Consider the following 17009-nt stretch of genomic DNA (forward strand, 5'->3'; position numbering starts at 1 on the left):
TTAAATTTGGTTATATATAATATAAAAGCCAAAATAATGTGACTGAGCCTGGGCATGGTGGCTCATGCCTGTAATCTCAGCACTTTGGGAGGAGGAGGCAGGCAGATCACCTCAGGTCAGGAGTTCAAGACCAGCCTGGACAGCATGGTGAAACTGTCTCTACTGAAAATACAAAAATTAGTCAGCCATGGTGGTGCACACCTGTAGTCCCGGTATTCAGGAGGCTGAGGCATGAGAATCACTTGAACCTGGGAGGCAGAGGTTGTAGTAAGTTGAGATTGCGCCACTGCACTCCAGCCTAAAAGAGCAATAAGAACAAAAAAAAACACTGTGGTCTTTCCTTGGAGGTAGAGCTGCAAGAAAAGAAAACAAAACTGTGGTACTTTAGCCAAGTGCATTGTCGTCCTAATAAATCTGGGTCCTCGTCCTAAGAAGGAGGGAAAATGAATATTGGGTGGCAATTACTCTCTGCCCCAAGGATATAAACCACAGTATTTTTGTTTTGTTTTGAGACAGAGTGTCACTCTGTCGCCCAGGCTGGAGTGCAGTGGCGTGATCTTGGCTCACTGCAGCCTCTGCTTCCTGGGTTCAAGCAATTCTCCTGCCTCAGCCTCCCGAGTAGCTGGGACTACAGGTGCCCGCCACCACGCTCGGCTACTTTTTGTATTTTTGGTAGAGACGGGGTTTCACCATGTTGCCCAGGCTGGTCTCAAACTCCTGACCTCATGATCCACCCGCCTCAGCCTCCCAAAGTGCTGGGATTACAGGCGTGAGCCACCGTGCCTGGCCTAAACCACAATATTAATGGTGTTTATATCTGGGGATATAATTGTAGGTGATTTTAGTTTTTCTCGTTTAATTATATTTTTAGAATTTCCTTAGTAAACATGTATTTTTTTTCAAAGAAAAGATTTTTAATGAGTTGGTTATTCAATACAAAGTTTTCTTCAAATGCTGTGTAAAGTAAGAGAAGAGGTCAAAATAAAACTAACTCAAAGTCATTCTACCAGCCATTGAACTTGTCTAACAGTCTGTACATTGATTGAAGATCTAATGTGTGATAGATACTTCAAAGCGAAGCTGTCTTTGGGTAGACTTTGAAAAAGTTTAATTCAAAAGGAGTCAGCTAGGATCACATGCATCCTCTTCATGGAAATGGTGAAGATCAGTTACAGTGCAGGCTAAACTGCCTTAAAAAAAAAAAAAAAAAAAGAGGACCCAAAGTACAGTGGCTTAAGTAATACTTTATTTATCTTCCAAATAACGGCCCTGAGGTAATGTATCCAGATTGGTGGGCAGCTGTGCTCCATAGTTATCTGGGGACTCAGTTTTCTTCCATCTTTCTGGCATACCATCCCCTAGGTATTGTCTTCATCTGCATGATCTCTATGAGATCACAGACACTTCTGCTCATATTTCTCTGGAGAAAACCTAGTCACATGGCCACATCTCTTACTTCAAAAGGTTAGATAAATTGTAAAGCACACTTTAAAAAAAAAAAAAAAATCAAAGCTTATCAAAGCCAAGTCTTTAAAAATGTTTCATATTGTTCATGAACTTTAAAAAAAATAAGTCACATGCATTTATAAGAAATGTTTTTAGGATTTTTCCTTCTACATCATAAAAGACCTATATTTCCTCTTATTGCCAAATACAACCACTGTTAATAGATATTTCAGATATTTCCCATAATAGTTTTTTCTTGGCATTTTTAACATGGTTGTGTTAAAGCTATTTATACCATTTTGAATCCTGTCTTTTTTTCAACTGTTTGCATGATTTACCTGTCATTACAAACTCTTTGTAAATATTCTAATTAGCTAAATAGTAACGGTAGGGAACATGTCATCTTCAATGCTTGGCAGGTAGCATTGTGCCGGTCACATATTAGGGGTTCAATCAGTATTTGTTGAATGAATGCATAGCTGGATAGTGATAGAAGATTGCTAAATATTAGGTTGATCAAAAGTTCCATGGTTTGGCCGGGCGCGGTGGCTCACGCTTGTAATCCCAGCACTTTGGGAGGCCGAGGCGGGCGGATCACGAGGTCAGGAGATCGAGACCACAGTGAGACCCCGTCTCTACTAAAAATACAAAAAATTAGCCGGGCGTGGTGGCGGGCGCCTGTAGTCCCAGCTACTCGGAGAGGCTGAGGCAGGAGAATGGCGTGAACCCGGGAGGCGGAGCTTGCAGTGAGCCGAGATTGCGCCACTGCACTCCAGCCTGGGCGACAGAGCGAGACTCCGTCTCAAAAAAAAAAAAAAAAAAAAGTTCCATGGTTTATTTAGCAAACCCCAAGTGGCTGTGTTGTAATTTCACAGAAGACTACCCTAGCCTTGGACGATAAATCATCTTTGTCTTTCAGTGTTTATCTTTCATTTGCATACAAAAGCAGCCTTTACACTGAAGTTACTGCACTGAGAACCTGTGCTTCCATGCCACTGTGTGCACACCTAAGCAAATGTTACTGTTTTCTTTATCTATAGGGTATTTGTTCTCCTAGCGGCCCTCAGACCTCAGTGGTGTAGCAGAGAAATTCCAGATCCAGCAAATAGCACTTGTGCTAAGAAATATCCCATTGCGGAGGTAAGGTATCATTCCTCTGTGGTCAGTCAGTGGGGTTCTAGTGATCACATCTAAGATTTCCACCGTAGTTACGAGGAAGCCTGGGTGCTGAGACCCTATGGTTGAGCTTAAGTTATTCATGCTAAGCTACCACTGAGTCTTCACTCCCATTTTTCTTCCTGAACTTAAGAGAAACCATGCACAGGAATCTTCTGAAGTTTATGATCATAAGACTAAAACCCCCTAGCTTTTTATTCCTCAGTATGCCTCACATTCCCCTTCTCACCAAACTGCTCTCCTGTTCTCGTCACCTAACTTATTTCAAAAGAAGAAAGCAAACTTTTTTTTTTTTTTTTTTTTTTTTTTTTTGCCATTTGTTGAGTACTAGCCTGAGCATTGACTCATCCAAACTTCAAGAGAATTGAAGATTTTGATTTTCCTGTCTAAGCATAGAAAAGATAAATAGAACCCATACTATTTTGGTTTGGGCAAGAAGCCAGTACATCATTCCACTGTGCAAAGAAAAGGTTTTAAAGGAGAGGTTGATCAGCTGGCAGATAGATGAGAGAGGGGAGAGTAAAGGAAGTGAAGAGAACTGCTGCAGCCCAGGAAAGGAGGTGAGAAAGCTCACAGTGGGCAAGATGGGTCATCCCTGGTGGAGGGTCTGGAAGTCGAAAGCATCTGAATATGAAGACTACATTTAAGGGGAGAAATAGGAGAGAGAAGCAGCAAGCCAATATTCCTCCCATCGCCTGCGGCTTTGACAGCTCCAGGCTCCCTTTCCAAGACCTTATAACACTTCTTGCTCAAGATGCTTCTCTCCAACTACCGAGTGTGTTCTGTTATCCACACCCTTCCTCAGGCCAGAAGCCAGCATTCCATAGTCCCAGCCTCCATTCAAAAAAAAAGAGTGGATCCCAGCCACAACTTCTTTAGGCATTTAAGTCACTACAGTTTAGTGCCTTTCAAGTCAAGCCCGGAGGCCACCCCTGCCTCTGCCACTTACTATGTGTGTGACTCTTGGGCAACTTGCCCAACTATCTGAGCCCAAGTTTCAGCCTCAATAAAACAGGAGTTGACAATATCATTCTTACTCACCACCGTGAGGATTAAATAAGATGCCATGTAAAGCACATGGGTCATATAAGACAAAGATCATTCACTTTCTTCCCAAGAAGACCCATACTTTAAGTCTCCTTTGAGGGATTTCATCCCTATTAAGTTACAACAGCAAAAATAGTGATAATAACAGCAGTGTGTGTGTGTGTGTGTGTGTGTATATATACACACACACACAAACTGCTGTTTTATATATATATATATACAAACTGCTGTTATCACTATTTTATATATATAATATACAGGTTATATAATTATATATTTTATATATTCTGTCATATAATATATAATTATATAGTAATATTATACATTCATTATTATAATTTAGATATATTTATCTTCTATGTACCAGGCACTTTTGAAAACATTTTCATACGTTAACATTTAACCCATAAACATCTTTATGAAGTCATATGATTTTTTTTTTTTTTTTGAGACGGAGTCTTGCTCTGTCGCCCACGCTGGAGTGCAGTGGTGCAATCTCAGCTCACTGCAAGCTTTGCCTTCCAGGTTCACGCCATTCTCCTGCCTCAGCCTCCCAAGTAGCTAGGACTACAGACGCCTGCCATCACGCCCGGCTAATTTTTTTTTTTGTATTTTTAGCAGAGACGGGGTTTCACCGTGTTAGCCAGGATGGTCTCCATCTCCCGACCTTGTGATCCGCTCGCCTCGGCCTCCCAAAGTGCTGGGATTATAGGCGTGAGCCACCGTGCCCGGCATGAGGTTGTATGATTATCTTCATTTTCCGCATGAGGAAACTGAGGCACAGAGGACTACGTAACTTGCCCAATGTTAGTCAGCGAGTAAATGGTGGAGCCTGGACTCATATCCAAGCAGGATGTGCTGCCCATCATTGCACTATACATTTTAAAGGATCTTTAAACACGGGGTGAGGAGAGAGTTTCTAGCAGTCTACACCTCTGAGCTGAAGAGACTTATCAGAGAAAGTAAGACAGGAGGAAGGTGATGGAAATTGGTATACATATGCCCAAAGTTATGTAGCATAAGCGTATCCATTGCAGCATTATCAATAGAAGCAAAAACTCGGGCATAACGTAAAGGTGCACCAGGATGCAAATTAAACATTTTGGGAACATCCATACAATAGGGTATTAGGCAAAAACTAAAAAAATGAGATAGATCTATACGTGCCTAAAGATCTACAAGATAGATACTTAAAAGTAAAAAGAGCAATATTTATCACAATTGTCTAAAGTGGGTCTATTTATATAAAAATGAGGGCGATTTTACACTCAAACATCTGCAGCATGGGCACAGGATATTTCTGGAAGCCAACTATGATACATATGAAACAGATAATGGTGGTTGCCTCCAGGGGGAGGGTTGAGAGTATGAGGGCCACTTAATTTTCATTACATAGTCCCTTTGAACTTTTAGATATCCTTTTTGGGAGGGACAGAGTCTCGCTCTGTCGCCCAGGCTGCAGTGCAGTGGCACCATCTTGGCTCACTGCAAGCTCCGCCTCCCGGGTTCACGCCATTCTCCTGCCTCAGCCTCCTGAGTAGCTGGGACTGCAGGCGCCCGCCACCACGCCCGGCTAATTTTTTGTATTTTTTTAGTAGACATGGGGTTTCACCATGTTGGCCAGGCTGGTCTTGAACTCCTGACCTCAAGTGATCCACCCGCCGCAGCCTCCCAAAGTGTTGGGAGTACAGGCGGGAGCCACCACACCCAGCCTAGAATATCTTAAGAAAACTATGTGCATATAATTTTTTTGCAAAAATAACCAATGAATTAGAAAATTTTAAAAATTAAGCAGCTTAAATATGGCCTCTAGGATGAAGGCCTTGAGATGGCCTTAGAACCCCATGTGGCTTGACCCTTGAAGGAGGTGGACTCTTTTTAGAAAGCAAACTGCTCTCCAGGTGCCAGGCAGAGGCAGACAACAGAAACACAATAAATAGTGTGTCCTCCCCTCCTAGCAAATGTGCTTTGAGCTCTCAGGCCTTCCCTCCCCCTACTGTTTCTTAAGATGTGGCTACACCACCATGTGCCCTAAAGCTCTGAAGGAAAAGGCCAAATCATAAAGGGGATGGCTGGAGTGTTATCCAGCTTGTAAAAGCTTAAAATAGTGTCCATGAGGTTCCTGAACCGATAGTGGTTTAAGAGGCCTGCCCCCCGGCACAGACAAACAAAAACTCAGCAGGAACCTCCACAGACTTAAATGTCCCTGTCTGACTGACAGCTTTGAAGAGAGTAGTGGTTCTCCCAGCACGCAGCTGGAGATCTGAGAACAGACACACTGCCTCCTAAAGTGGGTCCCTCACCCCTGAGCAGCCTAACTGGGAGGCACACCCCCAGTAGGGACAGACTGACACCTCATTCAGCCGGGTACGCCTCTGAGACAAAACTTCCAGAGGAACTGTCAGACAGCTGAATTTGTGGTCTCACGAAAATCCGCTGTTCTGCAGCCACTGCTGCTGACACCCAGCCAAACAGGGTCTGGAGTGGACCTCTAGTAAACTCCAACAGACCTGCAGCTGAGGGTCCTGTCTGGTAGAAGGAAAACTAACAAACAGAAAGGACATCCACACCAAAAACCCATCTGTACATCACCATCATCAAAGACAAAAAGGAGATAAAACCACAAAGATGGGGAAAAAACAGAGCAGAAAAACTGGAAACTCTAAAAAGCAGAGCACCTCTCCTCCTCCAAAGGAATGCAGTTCCTCACCAGCAACGGAACAAAACTGGATGGAGGATGACTTTGACGAGTTGAGAGAAGAAGGCTTCAGACGATCAAACTACTCTGAGCTACGAGACGAAATTCAAAACAATAGCAAAGAAGTTAAAAACTTTGAAAAAAAATTAGAAGATTGGATAACTAGAATAACCAATGGAGAGAAGGGCTTAAAGGAGCTGATGGAGCTGAAAGCCAAGTTTCGAGAACTACGCGAAGATTGCAGAAGCCTCAGTAGCAGATGCGATCAACTGGAAGAAAGGGTATCGCTGATGGAAGATGAAATGAAGAGAGAAGGGAAGTTTAGAGAAAAAAGAATAAAAAGAAATGAACAAAGCCTCCAAGAAATTTGGGACTATGTGAAAAGACCAAACCTACGTCTGATTGGTGTACCTGAAAATGACGGGGAGAATGGAACCAAGTTGGAAAACACTCTGCAAGATATTATCCAAGAGAACTTCCCCAATCTAGCAAGGCAGGCCAACATTCAGATTCAGGAAATACAGAGAACGCCACAAAAATACTCCTCGAGAAGAGCAACTCCAAGACACATAATTGTCAGATTCACCAAAGTTGAAATGAAGGAAAAAATGTTAAGGGCAGCCAGAGAGAAAGGTCGGGTTACCCACAAAGGGAAGCCCATCAGACTAACAGCTGATCTCTCGGCAGAAACTCTACAAGTCAGAAGAGAGTGGGGGCCGATATTCAACATTCTTAAAGAAAAGAATTTTCAACTCAGAATTTCGTATCCCGCCAAACTAAGCTTCATAAGTGAAGGAGAAATAAAATACTTTGCAGACAAGCAAACACTGAGTGATTTTGTCACCACCAGGCCTGCCCTAAAAGAGCTCCTGAAGGAAGCACTAAACATGGAAAGGAACAACCGGTACAAGCCACTGCAAAAACATGCCAAATTGTAAAGACCATCGAGGCTAGGAAGAAACTGCATCAACTAACGAGCAAAATAACCAACTAACATCATAATGACAGGATCAGATTCACACATTACAATATTAATGTTAAATGTAAATGGGCTAAATGCTCCAATTAAAAGACACAGACTGGCAAACTGGATAAGGAGTCAGGACCCATCAGTGTGCTGTATTCAGGAAACCCATCTCACGTGCAGAGAAACACATAGACTCAAAATAAAGGGATGGAGGAAGATCTATCAAGCAAATGGAAAACAAAAAAAGGCAGGGGTTGCAATCCTAGTCTCTGATAAAATAGACTTTAAACCAACAAAGATCAAAAGAGACAAAGAAGGCCATTACATAATGGTAAAGGGATCAATTCAACAAGAAGAGCTAACTATCCTAAATATATATGCACCCAACACAGGAGCACCCAGATTCATAAAGCAAGTCCTGAGTGACCTACAAAGGGACTTACTTAAACTCCCACACAATAATAATGGGAGATTTTAACACCCCACTGTCAACATTAGACAGATCAATGAGACAGAAGGTTAACAAGGATATCCAGGAATTGAACTCAGCTCTACATAAAGTGGACCTAATAGACATCTACAGAACTCTCCACCCCAAATCAACAGAATATACATTTTTTTCAGCACCACACCACACCTATTCCAAAATTGACCACATAGTTGGAAGTAAAGCTCTCCTCAGCAAATGTAAAAGAACAGAAATTATAACAAACTGTCTCTCAGACCACAGTGCAATCAAACTAGAACTCAGGATTAAGAAACTCACTCAAAACCGCTCAACTACATGGAAACTGAACAACCTGCTCCTCAATGACTATTGGCTACATAATGAAATGAAGGCAGAAATAAAGATGTTCTTTGAAACCAACGAGAACAAAGACACAACATACCAGAATCTCTGGGACACGTTCAAAGCAGTGTGTAGAGGGAAATTTATAGCACTAAATGCCCACAAGAGAAAGCAGGAAAGATCAAAAATTGACACCCTAACATCACAATTAAAAGAACTAGAAAAGCAAGAGCAAACACATTCAAAAGCTAGCAGAAGGCTAGAAATAACTAAAATCAGAGCAGAACTGAAGGAAATAGAGACACAAAAAACTCTTCAAAAAATTAATGAATCCAGGAGCTGGTTTTTTGAAAAGATCAACAAAATTGATAGACCGCTAGCAAGACTAATAAAGAAGAAAAGAGAGAAGAATCAAATAGATGCAATAAAAAATGAAAAAGGGGATATCACCACCGATCCCACAGAAATACAATCTACCATCAGAGAATACTACAAACACCTCTATCCAAATAAACTAGAAAATCTAGAAGAAATGGATAAATTCCTCGACAAATACACCCTCCCAAGACTAAACCAGGAAGAAGTTGAATCTCTGAATAGACCAATAACAGGTTCTGAAATTGTGGCAATAATCAATAGCTTACCAACCAAAAAGAGTCCAGGACCTGATGGATTCACAGCCGAATTCTACCAGAGGTACAAGGAGGAACTGGTACCATTCCTTCTGAAACTATTCCAATCGATAGAAAAAGAGGGAATCCTCCCTAACACATTTTATGAAGCCAGCATCGTCCTGATACCAAAGCCTGGCAGAGACATAACCAAAAAAGAGAATTTCAGAGCAATATCCTTGATGAACATTGATGCAAAAATCCTCAATAAAATACTGGCAAACTGAATCCAGCAGCACATCAAAAAGCTTATCCACCATAATCAAGTGGGCTTCATCACTGGGATGCAAGGCTGGTTCAACATACGCAAATCAATAAATGTAATCCAGCATATAAACAGAACCAAAGACAAAAACCACATGATTATCTCAATAGATGCAGAAAAGGCCTTTGACAAAATTCAACAACCCTTCATGCTAAAAACTCTCAATAAATTAGGTATTGATGGGACATATCTCAAAATAATAAGAGCTATCTATGACAAACCCACAGCCAATATCATACTGAATGGGCAAAAACTGGAAGCATTCCCTCTGAAAACTGGCAAAAGACAGGGATGCCCTCTCTCACTGCTCCTATTCAACATAGTGCTGGAAGTTCTGGCCAGAGCAATCAGGCAGGAGAAGGAAATAAAGGGTATTCAATTAGGAAAAGAGGAAGTTAAATTGTCCCTGTTTGCAGATGACATGATTGTATATCTAGAAAACCCCACTGTCTCAGCCCAAAATCTCCTTAAGCTGATTAGCAACTTCAGCAAAGTCTCAGGATACAAAATCAATGTACAAAAATCACAAGCATTCTTGTACACCAATAACAGACAAACAGAGAGCCAAATCATGAGTGAACTCCCATTCACAATTGCTTCAAAGAGAATAAAATACCTAGGAATCCAACTTACAAGGGATGTGAAGGACCTCTTCAAGGAGAACTACAAACCACTACTCAATGAAATCAAAGAGGATACAAACAAATGGAAGAACATTCCATGCTCATGGGTTGGAAGAATCATTATCGTGAAAATGGCCATACTGCCCAAGGTAATTTATAGATTCAATGCCATCCCCATCAAGCTACCAATGACTTTCTTCACAGAATTGGAAAAAACTACTTTAAAGTTCATATGGAACCAAAAAAGAGCCCGCATCGCCAAGTCAATCCTAAGCCAAAAGAACAAAGCTGGAGGCATCACGCTACCTGACTTTAAACTATACTACAAGGCTACAGTAACCAAAACAGCATGGTACTGGTACCACAACAGAGACATAGATCAATGGAACAGAACAGAGCCCTCAGAAATGATGCTGCATAGCTACAACTATCTGATCTTTGACAAACCTGACAAAAACAAGACATGGGGAAAGGATTCCCTATTTAATAAATGGTGCTGGGAAAACTGGCTAGCCATATGTAGAAAGCTGCAACTGGATCCCTTCCTTACACCTTATACAAAAATTAATTCAAGATGGATTAAAGACTTACATGTTAGACCTAAAACCATTAAAATCCTACAAGGAAACCTAGGCAATACCATTCAGGACATAGGCGTGGGCAAGGACTTCATGTCTAAAACACCAAAAGCAATGGCAACAAAAGCCAAAATTGACAAATGGGATCTAATTAAACTACAGAGCTTCTGCACAGCAAAAGAAACTACCATCAGAGTGAACAGGCAACCTACAGAATGGGAGAAAATTTCTGCAACCTACTCATCTGACAAAGGGCTAATATCCAGAATCTACAATGAACTCAAGCAAATTTACAAGAAAAAAACAAACAACCCCATCAAAAAGTGGGCAAAGGACATGAACAGACACTTCTCAAAAGAAGACATTTATGCAGCCAAAAAACACATGAAGAAATGCTCATCATCACTGGCCATCAGAGAAATGCAAATCAAAACCACAGTGAGATACCATCTCACACCAGTTAGAATGGCCATCATTAAAAAATCAGGAAACAACAGGTGCTGGAGAGGATGTGGAGAAATAGGAACACTTTTACACTGTTGGTGGGACTGTAAACTAGTTCAACCATTGTGGAAGTCAGTGTGGCGATTCCTCAGGGATCTAGAACTAGAAATACCATTTGACCCAGCCATCCCATTACTGGGTATATACCCAAAGGACTATAAATCATGCTGCTATAAAGACACATGCACACGTATGTTTATTGCGGCACTATTCACAATAGCAAAGAGTTGGAACCAAGCCAAGTGTCCAACAACGATAGACTGGATTAAGAAAATGTGGCACATATACACCATGGAATACTATGCAGCCATAAAAAATGATGAGTTCGTGTCCTTTGTAGGGACATGGATGAAACTGGAAAACATCATTCTCAGTAAACTATCGCAAGGACAAAAAACCAAACACCGCATGTTCTCACTCATAGGTAGGAATTGAACAATGAGAACTCATGGACACAGGAAGGAGAACATCACACTCCGGGGACTGTTGTGGGGTGGGGGGAGGGGGCAGGGACAGCATTAGGAGATATACCTAATGCTAAATGACGAGTTAATGGGTGCAGGAAATCAACATGGCACATGGATACATATGTAACAAACCTGCACATTGTGCACATGTACCCTAAAACCTAAAGTATAATAAAAAAAAAAAAGAGGCCTGCCCCCAAGGACTTGGCAGCCAGAGGGCCCGCTTTGTAAAAGCCGTGAGAAGCGGCCTCTCAGTATTGCCGTTGCTCTCCTGATGGCAGAGCAAACATCTCACCTTGTGAAAACGACAAGCCATTTCTGCACAGGGTGTAATCTTTCCCACATCTGTGGTAGCAGCACTTTGGCGGCTCAGCTTCCCAGAGCTGCCAGCTGTGTTCCGAGCCAGACCAACGTGCCAGGGCCAGTTTGGGTAGTGATCAGAAAAGAGCAGTCTCCCCGAAGTGGAACACACACACACATCCTCTAGCTTGGCGGGGCCCTTTGTGGAAATCTGTTCTGAGACAGTGCCATTGTTCACTTTCTTGACACTTGCCATGTCCAAGGCAAGGGAGGGGATGTAAGAAGAAGATCCAGACCAAACCCCTCTTGCACAACTTGTCATTGGACAAATGAGAGAACTGAGACCCCAGAGAGGTTGACTGGTTCTTCCTAGGCTACCATGTTGGAGTTGGGACTAGTCCCCAGGGTGTGCCTCGTCCCATGGCTATTTCTTATCATCCTACTCCTCCTGTAAGACCTGGTCCCTGTGCACATATGGCTTACAGACATGTAAAAAAGAGTGACAGCACAAAGTATCACATGCCAAGAACCTAACGGTGGTTTCTTCACTGAACAGTCACCAGGGGCCTCATGGAACGAGAAGGTGCGAAGCAGGGGACAGTGGGAAGTACACACAAGCAGGGTGAAGGCTGGCAGTGGAAGCAAAAGTGTGTGGGGCACTGAGAGAAGGGCGTGATTAGTAAGACCGGGACAGTGGCTGAAAGAGCAGCTTCTGAAGAGAAAGACAGGGAGGTGCAGGAAGGGCAGGAACCAACTGCCAGGCCAATGCTGGAATCTTGACTGCATGTAAGCCAAGTCAGTAGAGGCTCTGGACCCTCTGCTTGGGAAAGGTCAGGCAGCCAGTGTGTAGGATTGTTTCTAGGATGCAGAGACCCCAATTAAAGCCCAGTTTTTTAAAAATGTGAATAAAGTGCCAAGGACTTGGACTCAGGAATTGGCAGCAAGTTCGGAAAGGAAAGAGATAGGACATGGAAGAGCTGGTCACCGGCAGAATGCTAAGAGAAAATGAATTAATTAAGGAACAAAAGTATAAGCTAATTTTGTCTGTTACAAACAAAATTAGCTAAAGGCAAAAAAAGATGAAAATTTATTCTAAAAATGTTATTCCAAAGCAGTCTTTCCTAAAAGCAGATCTGACAACGAATATTACCTTGCCTGAAACCTTTCAGTAGTTCTCTCAAGGCACAAACACCCTTGCATCACTTAAAAGGCCCTGTGTGATGTGACTGCCTCCTGTTTCTGAAGCCTCGGGTTACCAGTCATAAGAAATAACTAGCAGGTTCCAAAATACACCAGTCCTTGCCAGCACCTCCCTACCTGGAAAACACCACACATCTCTCAGGACTCAGCTCTCGTGTCCCTTCATCACCTGTTCAGTGTGATCCTAAAGGCTTCACTGCCTCCTCCCCAAGACAGAAGCAGTCTCAGCCTTTCCTTTGCATCTCCGGTGCCCTCTGTCCTCAAGGAAACGCAGGTAGTACAGCTTGGTTCACATTAGAAACAGGGCTGGGCATGGTGGCTCACACCTGTAATCCCAGCACTTTGGGAGGCCGAGGTGGGTGGATCACTTGAGGTCAGGAGTTCGAGACCAGCCTGGCTAACATGGTGAAACCCTGTCTCTACTAAAAATATAAAAATTAGCCAGGCATGGTGGCACACGCCTATAATCCCAGCCACTCGGGAGGCTGAGAATTGCTTGAACCCGGGGGGCGGAGATTACAGGGAGCCGAGATCGTGCCGCTGCACTCGAGCCTGGGTGACAGAAGGAGACTTCGTCTCAAGAAAAAAAAAAAAGAAGGAAACAGGTTGAAGGTTGAGCAGGGCAGTGAATCACTCACTGGCTGGGGGTTGAGAGGAGTCTCCGGCTTCCGCCCCTCTGCCTCCCCAACAATGTTAACTGTTTCTCTTACCTCGCAAACTCCAGTGCCCACCATGTTCCAGCCAGGGCTGAGGAGACGGTGCAGGTTGTGAGGCGTTTGGGAACCCTGGAGAAATAGGTTGTTAGGTCACTTCTACAGCAGTGTGAGCCTCTTCCTCCTCCTTTCTCTCAGGAGAAGACACAGCTGCCCTTGGACAGGCTCCTGATAGACTGGCCCATGCCTGAAGATCCTGAACCGCTGGTCATCAGTGAAGTCCTTCATCAAGTGACCCCAGTTTTCAGACATCCCCACTGCTCCAACTGGCCACAAAGGGAAAAAGGAATCCAAGGTGATCAGGCCTCTGAGAAACACATGATGCACAGTGCCTCAAGCCCACCACCTCCAAGCGCTCTCCCAGTTGAGAGCAGACAACTGGTGGATCTGTACAAGGTGCTGGAGAGCAAGGACTCTGACCCAAAGCCAGAAAACCCAGCCTGTCCCTGGACGGTGCTCCCAGCGGGTGACCTTCCCACCCATGATGGCTACTTACCCTCCAACATAGATGACCTCCCCTCACGTGAGGTGCCTCTCGCTGACTCTCTGGAAGAACTGGAGCCTCAGCACATCTCCCTTTCTGTTTTCCCCTCAAGTTCTCTTCACCCACTCACCTTCTCCTGTGGTGATAAGCTGACTCTGGATCAGTTAAAGATGAGGTGTGACTCCCTCATGCTCTGAGTGGTGAGGCTTGAAGCCTTAAAGTCAGTGTACCCTCAACCAGCACAGCCTGCCCCAGTTCCCCCAGCCCCTGCTCCAGCAGCTGTCAACTCTGGATGCCGCCATCGGTCTGGCTGCAGCTAGAGGACAGGCAAGCCAGCTCTGGGGAAGTCTTAGGAACTGGGAGTTGGTCTTCACCCAGATGCCTCATCTTGCCTTTCCCAGGGCCTTAAAATTACATCCTTCACTGTGTGGACCTAGAGACTCCAACTTGAATTCCTAGTAACCTTCTTGGTATGCTGGCCAGAAAGGGAAATGAGGAGGAGAGTAGAAACCACAGCTCTTAGTAGTTAACGGCATGCAGTCTAGAGGACCATTCATGCAATGACTATTTCTAAAGCACCTGCTACACAGCAGGCTGTACATAGATCAGTACTGTTCAACAGAACTTCCTGAGATGATGGAAATGTTCTACCTCTGCACTCACTGTCCAGTACATTAGACACTAGGCACATTGGCTATTAATCACTTGGAATGTGTTTAGCTTGACGGAGGAATTAAATTTTGATTGTAAATTTAAATCGCCACACATGGCTAGTGGCTACTGTATTGGAGAGCACAGCTCTAGATGGCTCCTAGATTACTGAGAGCCTTCAAAACAAATCAACCTAGTTCTATAGATGAAGACATAAAAGACACTGGTAAACACCAATGTAAAAGGGCCCCCAAGGTGGTCATGACTGGTCTTATTTGTAGAAGTCTAAGAATGTACCTTTTTCTGGCTGGGCACAGTGGCTCACGCCTGTAATCCCAGCACTTTGGGAGGCTGAGGCAGGCGGATCATGAGTTCAGGAGATCGAGACCATCCTGGCTAACATGGTGAAACCCCATCTCTACTAAAAATATAAAAAAAAAAATTAGCTGGGCATGATGGCGGGCACCTGTAGTCCCAGCTACTCAGGAGGCTGAGGGAGGAGAATGACATGAACCTGGGAGGCGGGGCTTGCAGTGAGCCACTGCACTCCAGCCTGGGCAACAGAGCAAGACTCTGTCTCTAAAAGAAAAAAAAAAAAAAAAGAATGTACCTTTTTCCTAGATTTGCTGGTTTATTGTTTTATTTTGGCTTCATCCTCTTTCAGCAAATCAAGGGCAGCTGGATGGTGAAGACCTATGGTAAACTCACCATAGTACCATAGTACCTTGGGCAACCCAGCCTCCTCCTCTGAATCTCGGGTGTCTTGTAAAGGGCTGGACCAAAGGCTCTCTGACCCCTTGTTTCCTCTCCTTTTTGCTGCAGCAGGCCCTGCCTTCAGGACCAGGGCTGTCTCAGGGTCTAAGACCCCAGCCTCTGAGGTTGTCCTCAGAAGTTGTCTGTCCCCTGTTCCCAAAAGCACAGCTTCATTCCCCGAGAAGATATGGAGCTGGTCCTCTGCCAGCTCAAGTTGAGCCTGGAAGACAACTCTCTTTTCCACAGCATGGACTTGGAACATGATCCATGTTTTGCTCTTTAAAGCTGTGGTCCCTGGCTTGCCACCCTCCCTGGCCCATTGCTGCCTCTGTCTCTTCACCATAGGCACTTCTGCCAAACTAGTGGAGAAAAGCCTTGGTCTAAACTGCTAACAGTGCTCTTCCCTAAAGAACAGGATAAAAGATCCAAAAAACTTTTTCTTAAATTCCTGTCAAGCCTAGGGTCCACCCCCTACCCCTTCCCACATGAACACTGGAACTGAGATGGCTTCCCCATCATCCTCTGGATTTTCATTTAACAAAGTACTTGTTGCAAATGTGTACTTCTTCCCTAATGTGCGGAACTAGAAACTTGTCCATACATACCCCAGTCCTGTAGAAATAACTGTTCTCGGGCTTTAGGTTTTCCAGGTTTCCCTCAGAGCTCTAGAAACTGAGCGATGGACAGTTGCTCCACTTCTTCAGGTTGGAACTCTTGATACATCCTCGTTTCCCGAAATTCCAAACTTAACACCTATCATTTTCTCAGGCTTTTTTTTAAAAGTTCCTTCCTTTCTATTTCTATTCCACTCTATTTAGCTATTACTGTGCGGCACCCCCAATGGTTCCTCTCCTCTCAGCATCGCTGTAGCTTGCCTGTACCCAGGACATGCCCTTGACTGGCAAAAACTGTGACAGACAAGGCCACCTCCTCAGAAGCGGAACAACCTATTATCTTTTGGCAATGGGAGCTAACTTCACTGTTTTCTTATAATACCTGGTTTTTCTATCTTTGGTTTCCTTTTGATTACCTCTCATCCATCTCAGCCACTCTTCTCCTCCCCTCCCTTGTGTCTACAACACCCCATTTTACCAAGTCTCCCATTTAACCTCCCCACCCTTTTCTTTCCCTTAAAGTCTCATATGATACTGCAGTCCTCATTTGTCTTCCCAAAAAAAAAATTTTTTTTTTTTTTTTTTTTTTTTAAGGAATCCTTCCTTGACTCCTAAAGACTCCTAAGATGCTGAGGCCCCCTCAGCATGATTTCCATGTACTTACTTTCTCTGCTGGACTGCAGACAACTTGAAAGCAGGAACTTTGGCAGTGTTTCCCCAGCACCAGCATCATGCCTGGTCCATAGTAGCTACCAATAAAAAAGTAAGCATCATGAACCCAAAGGTATCTGAGAAAGGTCTCAATTAATTTAAAAAGTTTTTATTTTGCCAAGGTTAAGGACACACACATGACACACCCTAAGAAGGTCTGGAGGACATGTGCCCAAAGTGGTTAAGGCACAGCTTGGTTTTGTACATTTTAAGGAGACGTAAGACATCAATCAACATATGTAAGATGTACATTGGTTGGGTCTGGAAAGGCAGGATAACTCAAAGTGGGGGCTTCCAGGTCATAGGTAAATAAGAGACAAAAGGTTGCATTCTTTTGGGGTTTTGATCAGC

General features: G+C 43.7%; 1 protein-coding gene and 1 long non-coding RNA gene across 51 annotated transcripts in view; one reads left to right on the plus strand and one right to left on the minus strand.

The window, feature by feature from the left end:
* IL12RB2 (interleukin 12 receptor subunit beta 2) overlaps nucleotides 1–16730 on the plus strand; it is a 94786-nt gene extending 78056 nt beyond the window's left edge. For 13 of the 50 annotated variants that reach the window (XM_063625245.1, XM_063625226.1, XM_063625228.1 and 10 more), the window contains 3 exons: nucleotides 2487–2586; nucleotides 4288–4407; nucleotides 13584–16730. In XM_063625245.1, the coding sequence (XP_063481315.1) occupies nucleotides 2487–2586; nucleotides 4288–4407; nucleotides 13584–14126 (763 nt within the window). In that variant the 3' untranslated portion in view covers nucleotides 14127–16730. Of the gene's footprint in view, nucleotides 1–2486; nucleotides 3183–4287; nucleotides 4888–13583 lie in introns of those variants that run through there. The other 37 variants (XM_063625262.1, XM_063625261.1, XM_063625263.1 and 34 more) reach the window with 7 other exon arrangements.
* LOC134734054 (uncharacterized) lies at nucleotides 1229–13588 on the minus strand. The gene is made up of 2 exons (XR_010117459.1): nucleotides 13443–13588; nucleotides 1229–1486 (listed from the first exon to the last, which is right to left on the minus strand). It is a non-coding gene; the product is annotated as an uncharacterized lncRNA (long non-coding RNA).
* Nucleotides 16731–17009: the final 279 nt, after the last annotated feature.

This window comes from Symphalangus syndactylus, chromosome 12, assembly GCF_028878055.3.
Source record: "Symphalangus syndactylus isolate Jambi chromosome 12, NHGRI_mSymSyn1-v2.1_pri, whole genome shotgun sequence".
NCBI lineage: Eukaryota > Metazoa > Chordata > Mammalia > Primates > Hylobatidae > Symphalangus > Symphalangus syndactylus.